We start from the raw sequence: 23304 nt of genomic DNA on the forward strand, positions 1-23304 counted from the left end.
TGGTAAATGAAAGAGCCAGAGATAGTCACTTATTGTATAATGCCATTTATATGCAATTTCCAGAATAGGTAAATTCATACACACAAAAAAGCATTCTGATGTTTTTCAGGGGCCTATGAGAAAAAAGAATCAGGACCTGAAATCTTAATGGGATGGAGTTTTTAAAAAAATTATTTATTAATTTTAATTGGAGGATAATTACTTTACAGTATTGTGATGGCCAATTTATATTGATGTGTGGGATGGAGTTTGTTATGGGGTTATGAAAATGTTTTGGAATAGATAGAATTGATGGTTACACAACATTATGATTGTACAAAATGCCATGGAAATGGACACCTTAAAATGCTTATGGTTAATTTTACAATATGTGCATTTTACCTAAATAAGAGACAGGGAAACAAGGCAGCAGACATAACCATTGTCCAGAAAGACAATGGTTCACTGGTTGTCATGGGTAAAGTCAGAGAAATAATGGATGTATTAAGTCACGTAGCACAGCAGTTGAGGGCTGAACAAGACAATTCAATTCAAGGAGGCAGGAGAAGGGCAGGGATGTGCAGAGTAGATGGAGACAAGGGAGGGAAGCGCAGGACCTGGTACTGATGCTGCTGTTCTGGGTAAAGTGAGGTAGCTCAGTCGTGTCTGACTCTTTGCGACCCCATGGACTATAGCCTGCCAAGCTCCTCTGTCCATGGGATTCTCCAGGCAAGAGTACTGGAGTGGGTCCCCCATTTCCTTCTCCAGTAAGCTTGGATCTAAATCTTGCCCTCCGTTGGTGCCTCAGTTACCCTAACTGTGCTAGGGGCAGTAGTGCTTGTATGCTGAGTTGCTTCAGAATGTCTAACTCTTTGCAACCCTAAGTACTGTAGCCTACCAGGCTCCTCTGTCCCTGGGATTCTCCAGGCAAGAATACTGCAATAGATTGCCATGCCTTCCTTCAGGGGATCTTCTTGACCCAGGGATCAAACTCAGTCTCTTATGTCTCCTGCATTGGTAGGTGGGTTCTTTACCACTTGTGCCACCTGGGAAGCCCAAGGGTAGTGGTAACACTAAGTTTTTGAAGATATTTCTTGACCCTGAAATATTGTCAGTCAACAGAGCGGGCCATCTGGGGATGAGTGGTGACTATAGCAGGCTGGATGAAGGAGAGACCAGAGAATAGACTTCCACTAAGAGAGTGAGCAGAGAGGAGTCAGGAACCTGCACATGTTAATTTTGGACAGAGGCAGGGGCTGGATGGAAGGACTCTGAGGGGAAATGATCCACTTCTCACTGTGCCCCTCCCCTGTGGGGCAGGAAGCAGACCTGGAACACAGTGGGCGGCCTCCCTGCCACATTTGCCTACAGCATAAGGTCGTTGTCTTCTGGGGTCTTGGGAGAACCCAGGAGAAGTTCTGCAGAAGGGAGGTCAAGCAGAGGAAGAGCTCTGAAAGTGGCGTGGGTCTTGGAGGGCAGAGCTCAAGATGGGGTACACGGTAATGCACTAAGAGGACATCGAAGACAAGTGGATTCAAATGGCCATCAACAAAGAGTGGCTGAATCCATTATGGTGCCTCCACAGCTGATAATGAGCTTCGCCCACTGTGTGGCTCTATAGTTGGTGGCAGGAATGTTGAAATGACTCCCCCCATTTGGTTACTAGTGTCCCATCCCTCCAGGTATCCTCACCAACCACCCTGATCCCTCATCCTCAAGATCCCTTGGTCTTCTTTATGATCCATCAACTAAAAGGCTCACATCGGACTCAACAGAGCCCTATAAAGAACTGACTCCAGTACTGGGGCTAGAATATAACCTGATGGGTGCTGTTCATTCAGCTCAGTTCAGTTCAGTTCAGTTCAGTTGCTCGGTCGTGTCTGACTCTTTGCGACCCCACGAACCGCAGCACACCAGGCCTCCCTGTCCATCACCAACTAGCGGAGTCCACCCAAACTCATGTCCATTGAGTTGATGATGCCATCCAACCATCTCATCCTCTGTCATCCCCTTCTCCTCCTGCCCTCAATCTTTCCCAGCATCAGGGTATTTTCCAATGAGTCAGCTCTTCGCATCGGGTGGCCAAAGTATTGGAGTTTCAGCTTCAGCATCAGTCCTTCCAATGAACACCCAGGACTGATCTGCTTTAGGATGGACTGGTTGGATCTCCTTGCAGCCCAAGGGACTCTCAAGAGTCTTCTCCAACACCACAGTTCAAAAGCATCAATTTTGGGGCGCTCAGCTTTCTTCACAGTCCAACTGTCACATCCATACATGACCACTGGAAAAACCATAGCCTTGACTAGATGGATCTTTGTTGACAAAGTATTGTCTCTGCTTTTTAATATGCTGTCTAGGTCGGTCATAACTTTCCTTCCAAGGAGTTAGCGTCTTTTAATTTCTTGGCTGCAATCACCATCTGCAGTGATTTTGGAGCCCAGAAAAATAAAGTCAACCACTGTTTCCACTGTTTCCCATCTATTTGCCATGAAGTGATGGGGCCAGATGCCATGATCTTAGTTTTTTGTATGTTGAGCTTTAAGCCAACTTTTGATGCTCCTCTTTCACTTTCATCAGGAGGATCTTTAGTTCTTCTTCACTTTCTGCCATAAGGGTGGTGGTATCATCTGCATATCTGAGGTTATTGATATTTCTCCCAGCAATCTTGATTCCAGCTTGTGCTTCATCCAGCCCAGCATTTCTCATGATATATTCTGCATATAAGTTAAATAAGCGGGGTGACAATATACAGCCTTGACGTACTCCTTTTCCTATTTGGAACCAGTCTGTTGGTCTATGTCCAGTTCTAACTGTTGCTTCCTAAACTGCATACAGATTTCTCAAGAGGCAGGTCAGGTGGTCTGGTATTTCCATCTCTTTCAGAATTTTACAGTTTGTTGTGATCCACACAGTCAAAGGCTTTGGCGTAGTCAATAAAGCAGAAATAGATGTTTTTCTGGAACTCTCTTGCTTTTTTGATGATCCAATGGATGTTGGCAATTTAATCTCTGGTTCCTCTGCCTTTTCTAAAACCAGCTTGAACATCTGGAAGTTCACGGTTCATGTATTGTTGAAGCCTGGCTTGGAGAATTTTGAGCATTACTTTGCTAGTGTGTGGGATGAGTGCAATTGTATGGTAGTTTGAGCATTCTTTGGCATTGCCTTTCTATGGGATTTGGATGAAAACTGACCTTTTCCAGTCCCGTGGCCACTGCTGGGTTTTCCCAATTTGCTGGCATATTGAGTGCAGCACTTTCAAGGCATCATCTTTTAGGATTTGAAAGAGTTCAACTGGAATTCCATCACCTCCACTAGCCTTGTTCATAGAGAAGCTTCCTAAGGCCCACTTGACTTCACATTCCAGGATGTCTGGCTCCAGGTGAGTGATCACACCATCATGATTATCTGTGTCATGAAGATCTTTTTTTGTACAGCTCTTCTGTGTATTCTTGCCACCTCTTCTTAATATCTTCTGTTTCTGTTAGGTGCATACCATTTCTGTCCTTTATTGAGCCCATCTTTGCTTGAAATGTTCCCTTGGTATCTCTACTTTTCTTGAAGAGATCTCCAGTCTTTCCCATTCTATTGTTTTCCTCTATTTCTTTGCACTGATCACTGAGGGAGGTTTTCTTATCTCTCCTTGCTATTCTTTGGAACTCTGCATTCAAATGGGTATATCTTTCCTTTTCTCCTTTGCTTTTGACTTCTCTTCTTTTCACAGCTATTTGTAAGGCCTCCTCAGACAGCCATTTTGCCCTTTTGCATTTCTTTTTCTTGGGATTGGTCTTGATCCCTGTCTCCCGTACAATGTCACAAACCTCCATCCATACTTCTTCAGGCACTCTGTCTACCAGATCCAGTCACTTAAATCTATTTCTCACTTCCACTGTGTATTCTTTAGGGATTTGACTTAGGTCATACCAGAATGGTCTAGTGGTTTTCCCTACTTTCTTCAATTTAAGTCTGAATTTGGCAATAAGGGGTTCATGATCTGAGCCACAGTCAGTTCCTTGTCTTGTTTTTGCTGACTATATAGAGCTTCTCCATCTTTGACTGCAAAGAATAGAATCAATCTGATTTCGGTGTTGACCATCTGGTGATGTCCATGTGTAGAGTCTTCTCTTGTGTTGTTGGAAGAGGGTGTTTGCTGTGACCAGTGCGTTCTCTTGGCAAAACTCTATTAGCCTTTGCCCTTCTTCATTCTGTACTCCAAAGCCAAATTTGCCTGTTACTCCAGGTGTTTCTTGACTTCCTACTTTTGTGTTCCAGTCCCCTATAATGAAAAGGACATCTTTTTGGGGTGTTAGTTCTAGAAGGTCTTGTAGGTCTTTATAGAACCATTCAACTTCAGCTTCTTCAGCATTGCTGGTTGGGGCATAGGCTTGCATTATCGTGATATTGAATGGTTTGCCTTGGAAATGAACAGAGATCATTCTGTCGTTTTTGAGATTGCATCCAAGTACTGCATTTCAGACCCTTTTGTTGGCCATGAAGGCTACTCCATTTCTTCTAAGGGATTCTTGCCCACAGTAGTAGATATAATGGTCATCTGAGTCAAATTCACCCATTCCAGTCCGTTTTAGTTCGCTGATTCCTAAAATGTCGACATTCACTCTTGCCATCTCCTGTTTGACCACTTCCAATTTGCCTTGATTCATGGACCTAACATTCCAGGTTCCTATGCAATATTGCTCTTTACAACATCAGACCTTGCTTCCATCACCAGTCACATCCACAACTGGGTGTTGTTTTTGCTTTGGCTCTGTCTCTTCATTCTTTTGGGGGTTATTTCTCTACTGATCTTCAGCAGCATATTGGGCACCTATTGACCAGGGGAGTTCATCTAACAGTGTTCTATCTTTTTGCCTTTTCATAGTGTTTATTGGGCTCTCAAGGCAAGAAGTGATTTGCCATTCCCTTCTCCAATGGACCTCATTTTGTCAGAACTCTCCACCATGACCCATCCATCTTTGGTGGCCCTAGATGGCGTGGCTCATAGTTTCATTGCGTTAGACAAGGCTGTGGTCCATGTGATTAGACTGGTTACTTTTCTGTGATTGTAGTTTCAGGGCTGTCTGCCCTCTAATGCCCTCTCCCAGCGCATACTATCTTACTGGGGTTTCTGTGACCCTGAACCCAAATGACCATTAACAAAGAGTGGCTGAATCCATTATGGTGCCTCCACAGCTGATAATGAGCTTCGCCCACTGTGCGGCTCTATAGTTGGTGGCAGGAATGTTGAAATGACTCTCTCCCATTTGGTTGCTAGTGTCCCATCCCTCCAGGTATCCTCACCAACCACCCTGATCCCTCATCCCCAAGACCCTTTGGTCTACTTTATGATCCATCAACTAAAAGGTTCACATCTGACTCAGCAGAGCCCTATAAAGAGCTGCTCCAAGACTGGGGCCAGAATATAACCTGATGGGTGCTGTTCATTGGGTGATTCAAAACTCTGGAAATCACCTCTAGGTACACCTATACTCAGCAATGTAAGCTACCACGTATACACACACACAAAAATAAGTTACAACCATAGGCATTGACCTGAACAATATATCCACAGCAAACTGTCATATTAGAAAAAGAAAGACACACTCACACACACACACACACACACACACACACAAATTGAAAACTGTGCTAGATGCACAGAAAGACAAGGTCACTCAGTTGCAAAGTGACTGTCACAGTATGAGCCAATTGTTGTGTGTATGGGTATACATAAACACATGGATTCATATAAACATTAAGAAGAAATGATTTTAAAAGGATTTAAAAAGCCAACTCTATAACAAGCTTCAAAAGTATATTCTACTTTCTCCAGCAAACCTAATATCTTGTAAAGGTAATAAATATGACTGAACAAAAGAAAGAAGACTTCAGTATATTTCTAAAATCTCTTCTCTTCCATAGAAATCTGGAAATGAAAATTCTTATCATAGTCCAAAACCGGATATGAACCATAGGATTGGAGGCAGACAGCACCTACAATCAAGATTTGTGACCCTGCTGGTCTCACCTTAGGGAGGTAATATCCACGGAAGTGAGTGTCCTTGATGACAGAGTGGGGGACACCAACAGGGACTAGGTCACTGAATCTCTGAATCTCGTGGATGACGGCATCTGTATAAGGCATTTTTGGCCGATCTTCCAGAGCTGGGAGACGGTGTGCACCAATCACTCTGTCGATTTCTGCCTGGACTTTCTCTGAGAACAGTTCAGGTGGGAGGAGGTTATGTCAGTAAATGCCCATAATAGTGGACTCAACCAAGTGACCTGAAAATGACCTGCAGACTGATGAGAGGGTCTTGTAAATTCTTTTCTAAGATGTTGGGTTATCATTCCTCTCAATGAAAGCATCAAAAAAGATATCAGAAGCTTGTTTGTGGAGAAGTCTTGTCTGATGTTTCTACTCTAGTTATGACAGGGGGTAACTTGGGTAAGGACGGGTGGGTGGAAATTCATTCAACACTTAACGGTGCTTTTTGCTTTTCCAACTAAAAATGAGTTCTAGATGAAACTGGTGTCATCGCCTTTTGTCTCACTCATGTGCTATGTGATTTTAGATAAGTCATTCCCTCAGGCTGGCCTTAAATTCATCCCTATGAAAGAATGGAGTCTGATGAGGTGAGAGGATCTCCAAGTCTGATCTGCAGACCATCAGCTGAGAACCAATGGAGGGGCTTTTTAATTAGTTGTAAATTGGCCATTTCCTTCTCCATGTAAATTGCAATATATGTGAAAAAGTCAAATTCTTAGTCCACGGAAAAGAGTAGTTGGCGAGAATCCTGTACTTTAGTAGACAGCAAAATGCACTGCAAAAGGTAATGCTTTACATCAGGAGCATTCTTTGAAAACCACCAGGCACCTTACCATCTCTCAGGGCAGATTGCAAAACACTTCATAAGTACAAACACTTCTACCCCAGACGGTGCTTGCCTGCATGAAAAATTCTTTGTAAAGTAAATCCTAAAGTGCTTTGTCAACTTTAAAGAGCTTTGTCCCTAGCAAACTTTTATTACAAGTTACAAGTGCCTGTGTGCTGTGCTTAGCTGCTCAGTCACGTATGACTCCTTGCAATCCCATGGACTATAGCCCACCAGACTCCTCCGTCCATGGGGATTCTCCAGGCAAGAATATTGGAGTGGGTTGCCATGCCCTCTTCCAGGGGATCTTCCCAGCGCAGGGTTCCAACCCAGGTCTCTTGCAGGAGGATTCTTTCCCAGCTGAACTACTAGGGAAGCCCTCTAGGGGTGATTTTTTTTTCCCCAGATCGCTCAGGACAGAAGTTATCTGTCTTAGCCTGTCAGCATTCCAGCATGGCCTTAGAGATCCTCATTCCTCCCCGGCCTCCACCTCCCATATGCCCAGCTCACCTAAGACATCAGGGTTCTTAAGGAGGAGTAGAAACCCAAAGCAGAGTGTGGAGCTGGAGGTCTCTGTACCAGCAAAAAACAGTGAGAGCACCGTGTGAACGAGGTTCTCCTGGTGAAACTCACTCTCAGGATCTGAGCGCTCCTAGAGATGGGGATGGGTGATTCATAACATTTCCCTCTGCAGAAATTCCCAGTTTGTGAGTCTTCTTATCTCCCTACCAACACCACGTTCCTCTGTGCCAGTTATTGTTTTTCTTGAACCTTTTTTTTGTCTAATCAAGGCCAAAAAGCTACCAAATGGGTGAACTCCAGAGTGAAAGTGCCTGGACTTCAAATTCGGACCTTAACATTTACCATCAGCGTGTATTTGGGCAAGGAATATAACCTCTTGGTGCCTTAGCACATCCTCCTGGAGTTATTTTGATAATGTATGATAAGATCAATGAAAGTTAAAGGTTAATTTGTTGATGTCATTGCTGTTATTGATTCTCTCTGTCCTTGGGTGTCATTGCACTTCTGATTGGCCTTTGTAGCTGACATTCCAGGGATATTGCTGAAGATATTTAACAACTAGTAGGCACTTGCCAGAACAGACATTGGTCTCAGTCAGTTAAAACAGATGTGGGCTTCTGACTAATCAGAACAAACTCAGTTCTGTGCCTGTCAGAATTGGGGGAAGGAGTGAGATCCATCTCAGAGTAAGCTTACTGGGCTACATGTTAACTCTTTGGTCTTAATTTCTTTAAAAGCATTCCAGAAGGAAGGCTTGGAGAGGATTACGAAGGAGTAGAGGGGAGGGATTGCATCATGGACTGCTTGCTAATCCTTAGGGAAGTGTTTAAATATTTAAAGAACACATACATCCCACACAAAGATACTAGCTCAATGTCAGTAGTGTGTCCATCACTCTCTTTCTGGCTCCCCTGGGGCAGCCATTGCCTCGTCCATATTTAACAACTGGTATGGCTCTTGCCAGACCAATCAGAACAGACGTTGGCCTGCACCAATCAAAACAGACATTGGTCTCTATCTGAATATACATGGAGCTTGACCAATCAGAACAGACTTGACTCTGTCACAACTGGGGGAAGGAGTGAGCTGTGTCTCAGAGAAAGCTTACTGGACACATGTTAACTGCTTAATTACCATCTCTTTAAAGGCTGTTGGGAGGAAGGCTTGGGGAGGCATAGGAAAAAATGGAGGATTGTGGACCTTGGCTTTCTTGCTAATCCTTAGAGAACTACTTCAACATTTAAAGAACAGGTACATCGCACCCAAAGATATTAGTTCAATGCCAGTACGGTTTCCTTCGCTCTGCTTCCCACCCCCAACGCCCATCTGGGACAGGTCTTGCCTTGTCCATGCGAAGCAGGAAGGAATCAATGAAGTCCTTAGGGCCACTGGGATCCAGCATCTTCTGGTGCCTCTCCACGTTCTCAGTGATAAAATCTTTCACTTCTTGAAGCATGCTGTACAAGCGGGTGTGTGTGCCAGGAAAGTATTTCAAGATGCCCGGGAAGATTTCAAACACCTACAGGGCAGCAGACAAGGCGCAGAACCCATTGTATTCACTGGGCTGGTGCTGTGGGTGCTGGTGTTCTGATCTGCACACGCAGCAACATCTAAAGGGCATCGTTCACCCTGTGGACTTGGAGGGTGTGCCTCCCAACAGAGTGCATGCCCGCACACTCATACACACGCACACATGCACACACACACACACACACACACACACACACACACACACACACACACACACACACACACACACAGAGTGGTGCATGGACCTCTGCACCCAGCTCCAGTCACTCTCACATCTACTGAGGTTCCTTCTCTGGAAGCCCGTCCTTGTCCAAGGCCTGATTCTGACCCCCGAACTGACGGATGGCCTCACCTGGGCGGGTCACTAAACCTTCCATGTTTAGTGTTCAGGACAGAAAGTATCTGATCTTTTCCTGGGGTCCACCACCCTGATTGCTGGCCCACTATGCGGTTGATAACTTACCTGGGTATAGAAGGAGCAGAGAATGATGAAGATTTCATTAAGTAAATGTAGCAGCCGTAATAGTCTAGGGTCTTGGTAATTAAAGCGCTCACCAAAGACAATGGAGCAGATTATGTTGGCGCTGATAGAGTTAAAGAGGAAATGAGGATCCAGGTAGGCCCCTGAGGAGAGAGGTCTGTCAGGGGGAGGGGTCCCCTGCACAGTCCTTCTGGTTGGCTCTGATCTGACTGGTGCCATCTCATCCTGGCTGGTGCCATCTCATCCTAGCTTCTTTGATTAGTTTCTTTGTCTTTCTCTTGGCTGACTGGGTTTTCACTGGGTATCTAAGATTTTCTTTCTGAAAGTCTTCACCTCTGAGTCTCTTGCTGCTTTTCTTGGTCTGTGTCTTGGGCTGACTTTTTCTGGACTTTCTCTGGTCTTTTCATTCACTCTTTCTTTCAGACTCACTCCTTCTTCTCTGTTCTCTTGCCACATCTTGTAGCCCCTCTCCTTAACCTCATTGACATTCTGTGTCCCCTGACTTTAATAACTCCCTACTCCCTTTACTTTTTTCTTTCACTTTTCCTTGCAGTTTCTGTTCCTAGATTTATTGTGTCACCTTCTCCATATCTGTCTTGCTTTTGCTGTGTTTCTCTCTGTCTATGCTCTCTGTGCTTCTGTCTACTTTCTCTGCCTCTCCCTCTCTTTGCTAGTCTCTCTCTCTCTGTTTTTCCTCATTCTCTTTCTCTTTTTCTGTCTCTATCTCCTCGTCCTCTCTTTATCTGAACCTGTTTCTGCCTCTCTCTGTCTTTGTCCCTGGATCTCTCTTTATCAGTCATATGCCCTCTCCCTCTCTCTCTCACCCCATCTCATCCCCACCTCTACCCAGCTTGCACTCACCCTGGGATTTCCGAAGCTCCTCCACCAGACACTGAGCCTCCTTCTTGATTCGTTCCTCAATAGTCCGCTTCCCCATCCCAAAGTCTTTCATGGTGGTCACAGAGAATTGCCGTAGAACCTTCCATGACTTTCCATTGGCAAAGACCACACCTGATGGTGGGGCATGGAAGGAAGGTTGAGAAGACACATGGGATAGTCCTTCCTCCTCTCCCTAATCCTCACCCTCGTCCCCCACTCACCTGTTCCCTGGAAGACAGGGTCAAGGATGGCGATGTGCCCTCGGCCAGAGAACGCCTCAGCCTGATCCACCAGGGCCTCCCTCATCGCCTCATACCCCCACAGGATGACGGCAGGCCGAGACCCCAGGTAGACAGTAAAGACATCCCCGTATTTCTCCCGTAGCTGTAGGGGCAAAGTCCAGGTCTCACTCTCTGACTCAAGAGAAGGATCGCCACCTCACCCCTGGATCACACCTCCCAGTTAGCCTACCCTGAAGGCTACAGCCCCATCAGGGAAGAGCAAAGACTGGAACTCTATTGTCTCCTCTGTACCTCACATATATCACCTGACTCCAAGCATCTGCCTCTGTTGACTTTACCCTGAGTTCTCCCAGCTTTGCTTTCAAGAATTACAGAGGGCATGGTCCTAAGTTGGCAGAGGAATAGGACAAGGAGACCACTTTCTCCCTGACAAATTCATCAAAAGAACATTTGAATGCTGAGCGAATTCCACAAAACAATTTCTGAATGCTGGCAGAGGATATCAGGCACCCAGAAAGCCAGCCCATTGTCTTTGAAAGGAGGTAGGACAAAATATAAAAGATAAAAAGAGAGACAAAAGAGTTAGGGACAGAGACCCATCCTGGGAAGGGAGTCTTAAAAGAGGAGAAGCTTCCAAACATCAGGAAACCCTCTCACCGGCAGGTCTGTGGGGAGTATTGGAATCTCAGAGGGCAACATAACCAGGAGGAAAAATAAATAAATAAATAAAACCCACAGATTATGTGACTCCCAGCAACTCCCAGCAGAGAAGGAGCCCAGACACTAGCATCCACCACCAGCAAGCAGGGGCTGAACAGGGAGGCGTGGGCTGCTTTGCTTAGGGTAAGGACTGGGCCTGAAAGCCCCAAGGGCAATCTGAGAGAGCTAATGTGAGATAGCAACCCAAACTGTGGGATAGCCAGAGAGAGGGGGAGGGGGAGAAGGAGAGAGAGAGAGAGAGAGAGGGAGAGAGAGAGAGAACTATCCCACAAAAAGCCCAGCAGCCAGAGCCGGAAAGGGGCAATCTCCGTCCCAGAGATGGCATCCTCCTCTACCAAACTGCGAGCAGGCTCCCAGTTGCTAACCAAGACTTCCTGGGATTCTGGATGGTTGACATCCACCAGGAGGGTCGCAGCCAGAGATCAGCTCCCCAGAAGAGACACACAGTACACCTGAGATGGCGTGCCTGCTGCGTACCCAGGAAACTGAGTGGCTGGGATGGGGGAGGCAATAAGAGACACCCACTACCTGGGGAGAGTGCGCTCACCAAGCACCTGGTCCCTGAGCTGCTCGGACCTGGGAAGGGCACAAAACGCAGGCCCAACCGAGTCTGTGCCTTTGTGGAGTATCTGAGAACCTGAACCTGAGTGGCTTAGACCTGGGAAATCCACACAACCAAGGGCCCACTTTAGACAGTTCCCCTGCAGAGCAACCTGGAGCCTGAGCAGTGTAGACTGGGAAAGCACACACACCGTGAGCGGGGGCAAACCCAGTGTGGCTGAGACACTGCGAGCACTCCCCACACATGCCAGTGATATTTGTTTGCAGTATTCCTCCCTATCCACAGCACAACTGAACAAGTGAGCCTAAATAAGTGACCACCTTTGCCCCCTTGTGTCAGGGCAGAAATAAGACACTGAAGAGACCTGCAAACAGAAGAAGCCAAAATAAACAGAGGGAACCGCTTTGGAAGTGACAGGTGCAACAGATGAAAACCCTGTAGTTAGCACCGGCTACACTGGAAGGGGCCTATAGATCTTGAGAAGTGTAAGCTGAAACAAAGAACTATCTGAAACTGAACTAACCCCACACTGTCTACAACAGCTCCAGAGAAATTCCTAGATATATTTTTACTATTATAATTTTTTAAATTTTTTTAAACTAAAAAAATGTTAAGTCCTCTATTACTCCTTTAATTTTCATTTTTATAACCTATTATTACCTTGCAAAAAAAAAAAAAGGACCCTATTTTTGAAGCAAACTTCATTTATATTTTTAATAATTTTTTTGATTTTTTTTTTAATACTGCATTTTCTAGAGTCTAACCTCTACTCTGGATTTTTAATCTTTGCTTTTTGGCATTTGTCATAAATTTTGTACCTTTAAGAATCCAATCTTCAGTACCCATTTTTACTTAGGACTGTGATTAACGGCTTGATTACTCTCTTCCCCTTTTGACTCTCAATGGTATTTTTCAGAGAACTAGAACAAATAATTTCACAATTTGTATGGAAATACAAAAAACCTCGAATAGCCAAAGCAATCTTGAGAAAGAAGAATGGAACTGGAGGAATCAACCTGCCTGACTTCAGGCTCTACTACAAAGCTACAGTCATCAAGGCAGCATGGTACTGGCACAAAGACAGAAATATAGATCAAAGGAACAAAATAGAAAGCCCAGAGATAAATCCACACACCCATGGACACCTTATTTTTGACAAAAGAGGCAAGAATATACAATAGAGAAAAGGCAATCTCTTTAACAAGTGGTGCTGGGAAAACTGGTCAACCACTTGTAAAAGAATGAAACTAGAACACTTTCTAACAGCATACACAAAAATAAACTCAAAATGGATTAAAGATCTAAATGTAAGACCAGAAACTATAAAACTCCTAGAGGAAAACACAGGCAAAGCACTTTCCGACATAAATCACAGCAGGATCCTCTATGACCCACCTCCCAGAATATTGGAAATAAAAGCAAAAATAAACAAATGGGACCTAATTAAACTTAAAAGCTTTCACACAACGAAGGAAACTATAAGCAAGGTGAAAAGACAGCCTTTAGAATGGGAGAAAATAATAGCAAACAAAGCAACTTACAAAGAGTTAATCTCAAAAATATACAAGCAGCTCGTGCAGCTCAATTCCACAAAAATAAATGACCCAATCAAAAAATGGGCCAAAGAACTAAACAGACATTTCTCCAAAGAAGACATACAGATAGTTAATAAACACATGAAAAGATGCTCAACATCACTCATTATCAGAGAAATGCAAATCAAAACCACAATGAGGTACCATCTCACACGGGTCAGAATGGCTGCTATCCAGAAATCTACAAACAGTAAATGCTGGAGAGGATGTGGAGAAAAGGGAACCCGCTTTCATTGTTGGTGGGAATGCAAACTAGTACAGCCACTATGGAGAACAGTGTGGAGATTCCTTAAAAAACTGGAAATAGAACTGCCATATGACCCAGCAATCCCACTGCTGGGCATACACACTGAGGAAACCAGAATTGAAAGAGACATGTGTACCCCAATGTTCATCGCAGCACTGTTTATAATAGCCAGGACATGGAAGCAACCTAGATGCCCATCAGCAGACGAATGGATAAGGAAGCTGTGGTATGTATACACAATGGAAGATTACTCAGCTATTCAAAAGAATATATTTGAATCAGTTCTAATGTGGATGAAACTGGAGCCTATTATACAGAGTGAAGTAAGTCAGAAAGAAAAACACCAATACAGTATACTAATGCATATATATGGAATTTAGAAATATGGTAATGATAACCCTATATGCGAGACAGCAAAAGAGACACAGATGTATAGAACAGTCTTTTGGACTCCACGGGAGAAGGCGAGGGTGGGATGATCCGAGAGAATAGCACTGAAACGTGTGTATTATCATATGTGAAACAGATTGCCAGTCTAGGTTTGATGCATGAGACAGGGTGCTCAGGGCTGATGCACTGGGATGACCCAGAGGGATGGGATTGGGAGGGAGGTGGGAGAGGGTTCATTATGGAGAACGTATGTACACCCATGGCTGATTCATGTCAATGTATGGCAAAAACGACTACAATATTGTAAAGTAATTAGCCTCCAATTAAAATAAATAAATGTTTTAAAATGAAAAAAAAAAAAAAAAGAATTACAGAGACTCCCCCACATCCAAGTTATAAAATCTCTCCCTCCCAACCCACACAGTGTCACAGCTCAAAGTCTCACATCTATTTGAATGTCTCTCTCCAAAGGAACCCTCCTACACTGCTGGTAAGAATGTAAATTGGTCTAGCCAGTATGGGGAACAGTATGGATGTTCTTCTGAAAACTATAAAGATAGTTGCCTTATGACCCAGGAATCCCACTCTTGAGCTTATATCCAAAGAAAATCATAAGTTGAAAAGATACATGCCCCCCAGTGTTTACTGCAGCACTGTCTACAATAGCCAGGACATGGAGGCAACCTAAATGCCCATAGATAGAGGAGTGGGTAAAAAAGAAGTGGTACATATATACAATGGTATATTACTCAGCCATAAAAATCAATGAAGTAATGCCATTTTCAACAACATAGATGGACCTCGAAACTGTCATCCTGAGCAAAGTAAGTCAGACACAGAAAGACAAATACATGGTGTCACATATACATTGAATCTTTAAAATAATGGTATAAACAGACTTGTTTACAAAAGAGAAGTTGAGTCACAGATCTAGAAAACAAACTTACAGTTACCTAGTAGGGAAAGGGAGTGTGATAAATTGGGGAATTTGGATTAACATATATACACTACTATATATAAAATGAAAGTGTTAGTCACTCTGTTGTGTCCAACTCTTTGTGATCTCGTGGAGTGTAGCCAGCCAGGCTCTGTCCATGGAAATCTCCAGACAAGAATACTGGAGTGGGTAGCCAATCCCTTATTTAATGATTCCACCCCCTTTGTCCTTTCCATCTCACCGCCTGGAAAGACTTGAGGAGGCCCTTCTGGTCCATTTGCAAGACATTCCCCAGGAAGGGCAGAGGCCAGGGTCCAGGAGGGAGGCGGCCCCAGGAGGCAGGGTGGCCCCATAAGAGCAGGAGGCCAGTGAAGATAATGAGGAGCAGGATGGCGGAGAGAGCCATGGTCTGGGCCTGCCTTCGATCCCGCTGGCCCTCTTAAAGGTAGCTTACTCTGTTGTTTGTTATTTTGCCCTATGGGTGGGGAAGGTGTGCCAGGATCCTCCCTTGGCAGAGCTCCTGCTAACTCTCCAGAGACAACAGGGAGCCCAAAGGACCAGGTGCTGCAGAGGCCATGATGTTTATCATCTGTGGATCCCAAGCAGCTTCCGATAAGCCCTTGTGGGTTGGAGCTGTCTTGGTGGGTGATTTCCTTGAACAGAGAGCATGTCCCCCAAGGAAGAGGAGTGATGTCAGCTCCAGGAACTTGTGGAGGCTGTGTTTAGTGTTGGCACCACAAGGGCAGCTCTCAGACAGTTTTATCAGGGAGTGGCATTGCATCATGAGAGATTGAGGTTAGCTGGCCAGCAGAAATGGGCGTCCTGTGCCCGCTGGGGCTTTGGGTTTGTCTGTACATCTGTGGAGAGTGTGGTGTGGAGGAGGAGGCGGGGTCTGATGGAAGACCTAACTCCATGTGGTCTGAGATCATTCATTCATTCATTTCACAACAAGTGTTTTATTTTATTTCATCTTATCATTTTATTTTGCCCCATCGTGTGACATGTGGAATCTTCCCCAACTAGAGTAGGAACCCATGCCCCCTGCAGTGGAAGTTCAGAGTTAATCACTGGACCAACAAGGAAATCCCTTCGGCAAATATTTTAGACACCTGTCACCTGCCACATACTGCTCCAGGTATTGAGAGTAGAGTGTAGAACAAGACAGTATGTTTTCCCTCAAGCAACAGGCATTGAGGGGAAGGAGAATTCAGTTCAGTAACTCAGTCATATCCGGCTCTTTGCCCCCATGGACTGCAGCATGCCAGGCCTCCCTGTCCATCACCAACTCCCGGAGCTTATTCAAACTCACATCCATTGAGTCAGTGATGTCATCCAACCATCTTATCCTCTGTCATCCCCTTCTCCTCCTGCTTTCAATCTTTCCCAGCATCAGGGTCTTTCCCAATGAGCAGGTTCTTCACATCAGGTGGTCAAAGTATTGGAGCTTCAGATTCAGCATTAGTCCTTCCAATGAGTATTTAGGACTGATTCCTTTAGGATGGACTGGTTGGATCTCCTTGCTGCCTAAGGGACTCTCAAGAGTCTTCTCCAACACCACAGTTCAAAAGCATCAATTTTTCAGTGCTCAGCTTTCCTTATAGTCCAACTCTCACATCCATACATGACTACTGGAAAAACCATAGCTTTGAGTAGATGGACATTTGTTGGCAAAGTAATGTCTTTGCTTTTTAATATGCTGTCTAGGTTAGTCATAACTTTCCTTCCAAGGAGCAAGCATCTTTTAATTTCATGGCTGCCATCACCATCTGCAGTTATTTTGGAGCCCCCCAAAGTAAAGTCTCTCACTGTTTTCATTGTTTCCCCATCTATTTGCCATGAAGTGATGGAACCAGATGGCATGACGTTAGTTTTCTGAATGTTGAATTTTAAGCCAGTTTTTTTCACTCTTCTCATTCACTTTCATCAAGAGGCTCTTTAGTTCCTCTTTGCTTTCTGCCATAAGGGTGGTGTTATCTGCATATCTGAGGTTATTGATATTTCTCTTGGCAATCTTGATTCCAGCTTGTGCTTCATCCAGCCCGGCATTTTGCATGATGGTCAGGAAGCAACAGTTAGAACTGGACATAGAACAACAGACTGGTTCCAAATAGGAAAAGGAGTACGTCAAGGCTGTATATTGTCACCCTGCTTGTTTAACTTATATGCAAAGTACATACTGAGAAACACCAGGCTGGAAGAAGCACAAGTTGGAATCAAGATTGCTGGGAGAAATATCAATAACCTCAGATACGCAGATGACACCACCCTTATGGCAGAAAGTGAAGAGGAACTAAAAAGCCTCTTGATGAAAGTGAAAGAGGAGAGTGAAAAAGTTGGCTTAAAGCTCAACATTCAGAAAACTAAGGTCATGGCATCTGGTCCCATCACTTCATGGGAAATAGATGGGGAAACAGTGGAAACAGTGTTGGACTATTTTTTGGAGGCTCCAAAACCACTGCAGATGGTGATTGCAGTCATGAAATTAAAAGACGCTTACTCCTTGGAAGGAAAGTTATGACCGACCTAGACAGCATATTAAAAAGCAAAGACATTACATTGCCAACAAAGGTCCATCTAGTCAAGGCTATGGTTTTTCCAGTGGTCATGTATGGATGTGACAGTTGGACTGTGAAGAAAGCTGAGCGCTGAAAAATTGATGCTTTTGAACTGTGGTGTTGGAAAAGACTCTTGAGAGTCCCTTGGACTGCAAGGAGATCCAACCAGTCCATCCTGAAGGAGATCAGTCCTGGGTGTTCACTGGAAGGACTGATGTTGAAGCTGAAACTCCAATACTTTGGCCACCTCATGTGAAGAGTTGACTCATTGGAAAAGACCTGATGCTGGGAGGGATTGGGGGCAGGAGGAGAAGGGGACGACAGAGGATGAGATGGTTGGATGGCATCACTGACTCAATGGACATGAGTTTGAGTAAACTCCGGTAGTTGGTGATGGACAGTGAGGCCTGGCGTGCTGCGATTCATGGGGTCGCAAAGAGTCGGACACGACTGAGTGACTGAATTGAACTAAACTGACTCTGCATTATATAAGTTAAATAAGCAGGGTGATAATATACAGCCTTGACATACTCCTTTCCCAGTTTGGAACCAGTCTGTTGTTCCATGTCCAGTTCTAATGTTGCTTCTTGACCTTCATACTGATTTCTCAGTAGGCAGGTAGGGTGGTCTGGTATTTCCATCTCTTGAAGAGTTTTCCATAGTTTGTTGTGATCTGGACAGTCAAAGGCTTGGCATAGTCAGTAAAGTAGAAGTAGATGTTTTCCTGGTATTCTCTTGCTTTTTTGATGATCCAGCAGATGTTGGCAATTTGATCTCTGGTTTCTCTGCCTTTTCTAAATCCAGCTTGAGCATCTGGAAGTTCACAGCTCACGTACTGTTGAAGCCTGGCTTGGAGCATGACTTTGTAGGGTGTGAGATGAGTACAAGGGCAAAGCAGAAAGCTTTGAAAGAAAGGCGAAAGAGAAGCTAAAGGCAAAGGAGAAAAGGAAAAGTATATCCATTTGAATGCAGAGTTCCAAAGTATAGCAAGGAGAAATAAGAAAGCCTTCCTAAGTGAATGACATAAAGCAATGTAGATAAACAATAGAATGGGAAAGACTAGAGATCTTTTCAATAAAATTGCAGATACCAAGGGAACATTTCATGAAAAAATGGAAGGAGAATTCTCACCTCTCAAAAGATCCCTAGTGATTAGATAATAAATGAGTCATATGTAACCTGCTAGGGATCACAAAAAATGAGTCATATGTAAACTGCTAGAATCACCTGCCCCAGGGATGCCAGATATAGGATGTTTATTTGTGGCTCAGGGTACTGGAAGGGGAATATCAGGGAATCCAAGACCCCATTATAGAACCACACAGCTCAGGGGCCATGGGCTGATGGGCCCCTTCATGAAGGGAAGGAGGAGGGAGAGGCAAGAAGATGAAGATGAGGGAGGACCACTCTGTACAACTATGACCTCCAACACGGATGTGATGGACAACACCACACTAAGTAAAAAAAGCCAGACACTAAAACCCAAGATTGTATAATTCATTTATATGAAATGTGCTGAACTGGTAAATCCATGGAAACAGCAAGCATTTGGTGTTACCAGGGGCTGAGGAGAAGGGCAAATGGGGAATGACTACTAGTGGGTACCAGGTTTTCTTCTGGGTGATGAAAATGTTTGGAACTAGAGAGTAGTGGTGATGGTCAGGTTTGTGAATGAACTAAATGCCACCAAATCATACACTTTAAACTAGTTATTTACATGATGTGAACTTCAGCCTCATTTTAAACTATCTCGGGGCAGAAAGGAGCTGAGTGAAAAGTTTGAGCTCAAGAGCCAGGGACCCACAGTGTGAATCTCGCTTCTCCACTCACTAGCCAGGTGACCTTGGAGCACTCTGGCCGTTGCCTAGCTTCTGTTTACTCATCTGTAAGGTGTGCAGAATCAATTGAACCCACTTCAAGGGGCTACTGGAAGGAGGACTCAAGTGAGCTCATGGATGCACAGATTAAGGAGCACAAGGTGATGAGAAAAGGAAGCTGTGGTTGTGTTGAAGAGGGGAGAAGTCACTTGGGGTGAGCTGTGGTCTCAGAGGCAGAAGTAGAGAGAGATACTGAGCCATGTTTTCCCATTCAGCCCTATTTTCTACACATAGAACACTGCTGACATTCTATAAATGGGGGAAGAAAAACACCTCCTTGAGTTTAGAAGAGCTGAGAAAGGACAGAAGGAGGTGAGACTGAAGATGGGACTTTCCCAAGGAGGTGGCATCCATGGAGGGGAGGGATGCTGGCTCACAGCACAGGTTCCTCAGAGGCAGGAAGACAGGGAGAGAGCCCAGGGGCAGTTCTCTGCAGAGGTGGGGACACACGTGACCCTGGCATCCTCAATCACCTTCCCTCAGCCTCTTTGATGGGGCAGGAAGTGGATCTGGAACATCAAGGAAACTTTGCCCACCCCACTGTCCTGGGGAATGAGGTCAATGTCTTCAGAGGTCTAGGGGCTGGCCACGGAGAAGTTCTGGAGGATGGCAGTGAAGAAGAGGAATAATTTTGTGTGAGAGATGCCTTCGCTGAGACAAATAGGCTTTCCTGTGAGCTCAGAGGTTCACGATGTGGACAACAGGTGCTTGCACATTCTTTGCCCTGTCATCTTCCAAAGTCCAGACACCTGTGTCCATTGCAAGGTATTTGTGTGAGATTGACTTTTAACCTGTCTTTCAAGGTTGACTCCTAGAGAAGTCCCAGATCCTCTGAAAGTAGGTGTGTTTTGTTGGGTGGATGTAACTTTCTCATCTTTCCATGTCACTGTTTGTAGCATTTGTTTGATTTCCAAAGAGTTCAGAGGATCCACAGAATGTAAGCAGATACTTCTGCTCAGATATGTGTATGAGTGTGTGTGTGCTTCCACATGGAGGTATGGGCATATTTCTGACTTGACATTTTTACTGTCTTTCATGTCTAATATGGGAAGAACAGTACCTATCTTGTAGGGATACTATGAAGTAAAAGAAGTTAATGTTTGTTAAAATTCTTAGAATAACACCTGATCCACATCTAGGCCTATTTAGAAGTTAGGACACATGAACTTAGCAATACTCAGGGAAGAGCTCCCATGTGATTATTCTACAACTGGTTCTGCAACCAGGCTCTTCCAAAAGAGCCTGACTTCTGCTCCCTCCCACTCGGTCCCCCCCCATCCCTTGGGCTGTGCAACCGGACACCCTTGGGCTCTTGCCCGTGGTCATTTGCCTCAATCCCTTTTCCTGTCTGTAACTGTTTCTTTCTATACTCTTTCCCTCTTCCTTGTTCTGCCTTCTTCAATCTTGTTTAATTCACCTTCTCTGTCTATGCCAGTCTGATTCTGTCTGCAGTGCTTTCCCGTTTTACAGTCTCCCTACTGAGTTCCCTTTTCTCTGCTTCCGTGTTTCTTCTTTGCTATTTATGTCACTCTCTCTTTTCCTGTCTTACCCTGTTTCTCTCCTTCTTCTTCCTCCTCTTCCTCTTCACCCTTCTCCTCCATCTACTTGTGTTACCTCACATCTCTCTCGATCTTTCTGCCAGTATTTCTCCTGTCTTTCTCTGTCTCTGTCTTGTCTCTCTGTCTTCCTCTCACTATATCCTTATCTGTCTCTCTCTTTACTTGCCACATATTTGCCTCTCTCTAAGCTTAGAAGAGGACTGTTGAATGGATAAACTGACTCCCATACATCAACCCACATGTCCCCCCAGCTGAAGATCAGTTGAAGGAGGAGGCCATTGCACTGGGCAGAGCTAGGGTTCCTGGGTCAGTGAAGTCATTGGTACAATTCAAGATTAAGGACTTGATGATAATGAAAACCCCAATCACAGAAAACTAAACAAAATTAAAAGGCAGAGGATTATGCCTCAGATGAATGAACAAGACAAAACCCCAGAAATATATGGTATATATATACAATAGAATTTACTTAGCCTTTAAAAAGAATGAAATAATGCCATTTGCAGCAACATGGGTGGATCTAGAGATTGTCATACTGATTGGAGTAAGTCAGAAAAGGAGAAATATCAGATGACACCCCTTATATGTGGAATCTAAAAAGAAATGATACAAACGAACTTACAAAACAAAAAGAGACTCACAGACTTAAAGAATGAATTTATGGTTGAGGAGGAGGATGCAGGGAAGGGATGCTTAGGGAGTTTGGGACCAACATGTACACAGTGCTATACTTAAAATGGGTGACCAACAGGGATATAGCACAAGGAACCCTGCTCAATGCTATGTGGCAGCCTGGATGGCACAGAAATTTGGAGGAGAATGGATACATGTACATGTATGGCTGAGTCACCTCACTGTTCACCTGAAATAATCACAGTCTTGTTTGTTTGTTAACTGGCTATATGAGATTGAGAGTGTTAGTCACTCAGTCATGTTCGACTCTTTGCGACTCTGTGGACTGTAGCCTTCCAGGCTCCTCTCCCCGTGGAATTCTCCAGGCAAGCATACTGGAGTGGGTGGCCATCCCCTTCTCCAGGGGATCTTCCCAACTCACGGATTGAACCTGGGTATCCCACATTGCAGGCTGATTCTTCATCTTGTGAGTCACCAGGGATACCCCAATACAAAGTAAAAAGTTTAAAAAAAGAGTAAGTGTGGAAAGTGTTTCAGTAAGGAAATGAAACAGATGTGGAACCTGGGACCCTTCACTGCAGTGCTACAACGCTTGCACATGGACATACCTCTCCACAGTAGACAAAAGGTGGAACAATCAACATGTCAGTCAACTGATGAAAGAAGACACAAAATGTATTTCCACACAATGGAATACTAGTCAGCCACTAAACAAATGATGTACTATTATCTGCTACAATGTGGATGAACCTTGAAAACATTATGGTAAATGAAAGAGCCAGAGATAGTCACTTATTGTATAATGCCATTTATATGCAATTTCCAGAATAGGTAAATTCATACACACAAAAAAGCATTCTGATGTTTTTCAGGGGCCTATGAGAAAAAAGAATCAGGACCTGAAATCTTAATGGGATGGAGTTTTTAAAAAAATTATTTATTAATTTTAATTGGAGGATAATTACTTTACAGTATTGTGATGGCCAATTTATATTGATGTGTGGGATGGAGTTTGTTATGGGGTTATGAAAATGTTTTGGAATAGATAGAATTGATGGTTACACAACATTATGATTGTACAAAATGCCATGGAAATGGACACCTTAAAATGCTTATGGTTAATTTTACAATATGTGCATTTTACCTAAATAAGAGACAGGGAAACAAGGCAGCAGACATAACCATTGTCCAGAAAGACAATGGTTCACTGGTTGTCATGGGTAAAGTCAGAGAAATAATGGATGTATTAAGTCACGTAGCACAGCAGTTGAGGGCTGAACAAGACAATTCAATTCAAGGAGGCAGGAGAAGGGCAGGGATGTGCAGAGTAGATGGAGACAAGGGAGGGAAGCGCAGGACCTGGTACTGATGCTGCTGTTCTGGGTAAAGTGAGGTAGCTCAGTCGTGTCTGACTCTTTGCGACCCCATGGACTATAGCCTGCCAAGCTCCTCTGTCCATGGGATTCTCCAGGCAAGAGTACTGGAGTGGGTCCCCCATTTCCTTCTCCAGTAAGCTTGGATCTAAATCTTGCCCTCCGTTGGTGCCTCAGTTACCCTAACTGTGCTAGGGGCAGTAGTGCTTGTATGCTGAGTTGCTTCAGAATGTCTAACTCTTTGCAACCCTAAGTACTGTAGCCTACCAGGCTCCTCTGTCCCTGGGATTCTCCAGGCAAGAATACTGCAATAGATTGCCATGCCTTCCTTCAGGGGATCTTCTTGACCCAGGG

The 23304-nt window shown here is 44.4% G+C and overlaps 1 protein-coding gene across 4 annotated transcripts in view; it reads right to left on the reverse strand.

Moving 5' to 3' along the window:
- Window positions 1–23304, reverse strand: part of LOC122692052 (cytochrome P450 2B4-like) — a 31136-nt gene continuing 7832 nt past the window's right edge. For 2 of the 4 annotated variants that reach the window (XM_043899230.1, XM_043899231.1), the window contains exons 4-9: window positions 10482–10644; window positions 10243–10392; window positions 9364–9524; window positions 8713–8889; window positions 7359–7500; window positions 5852–6189 (exon numbers count right to left, since the gene is read on the reverse strand). In XM_043899230.1, the coding sequence (XP_043755165.1) occupies window positions 5873–6189; window positions 7359–7500; window positions 8713–8889; window positions 9364–9524; window positions 10243–10392; window positions 10482–10644 (1110 nt within the window). In that variant the 3' untranslated portion in view covers window positions 5852–5872. Of the gene's footprint in view, window positions 1487–5851; window positions 6190–7358; window positions 7501–8712; window positions 8890–9363; window positions 9525–10242; window positions 10393–10481; window positions 10645–15194; window positions 15368–23304 lie in introns of those variants that run through there. The other 2 variants (XM_043899228.1, XM_043899232.1) reach the window with 2 other exon arrangements.

This window comes from Cervus elaphus, chromosome 4 (assembly GCF_910594005.1).
Source record: "Cervus elaphus chromosome 4, mCerEla1.1, whole genome shotgun sequence".
NCBI lineage: Eukaryota > Metazoa > Chordata > Mammalia > Artiodactyla > Cervidae > Cervus > Cervus elaphus.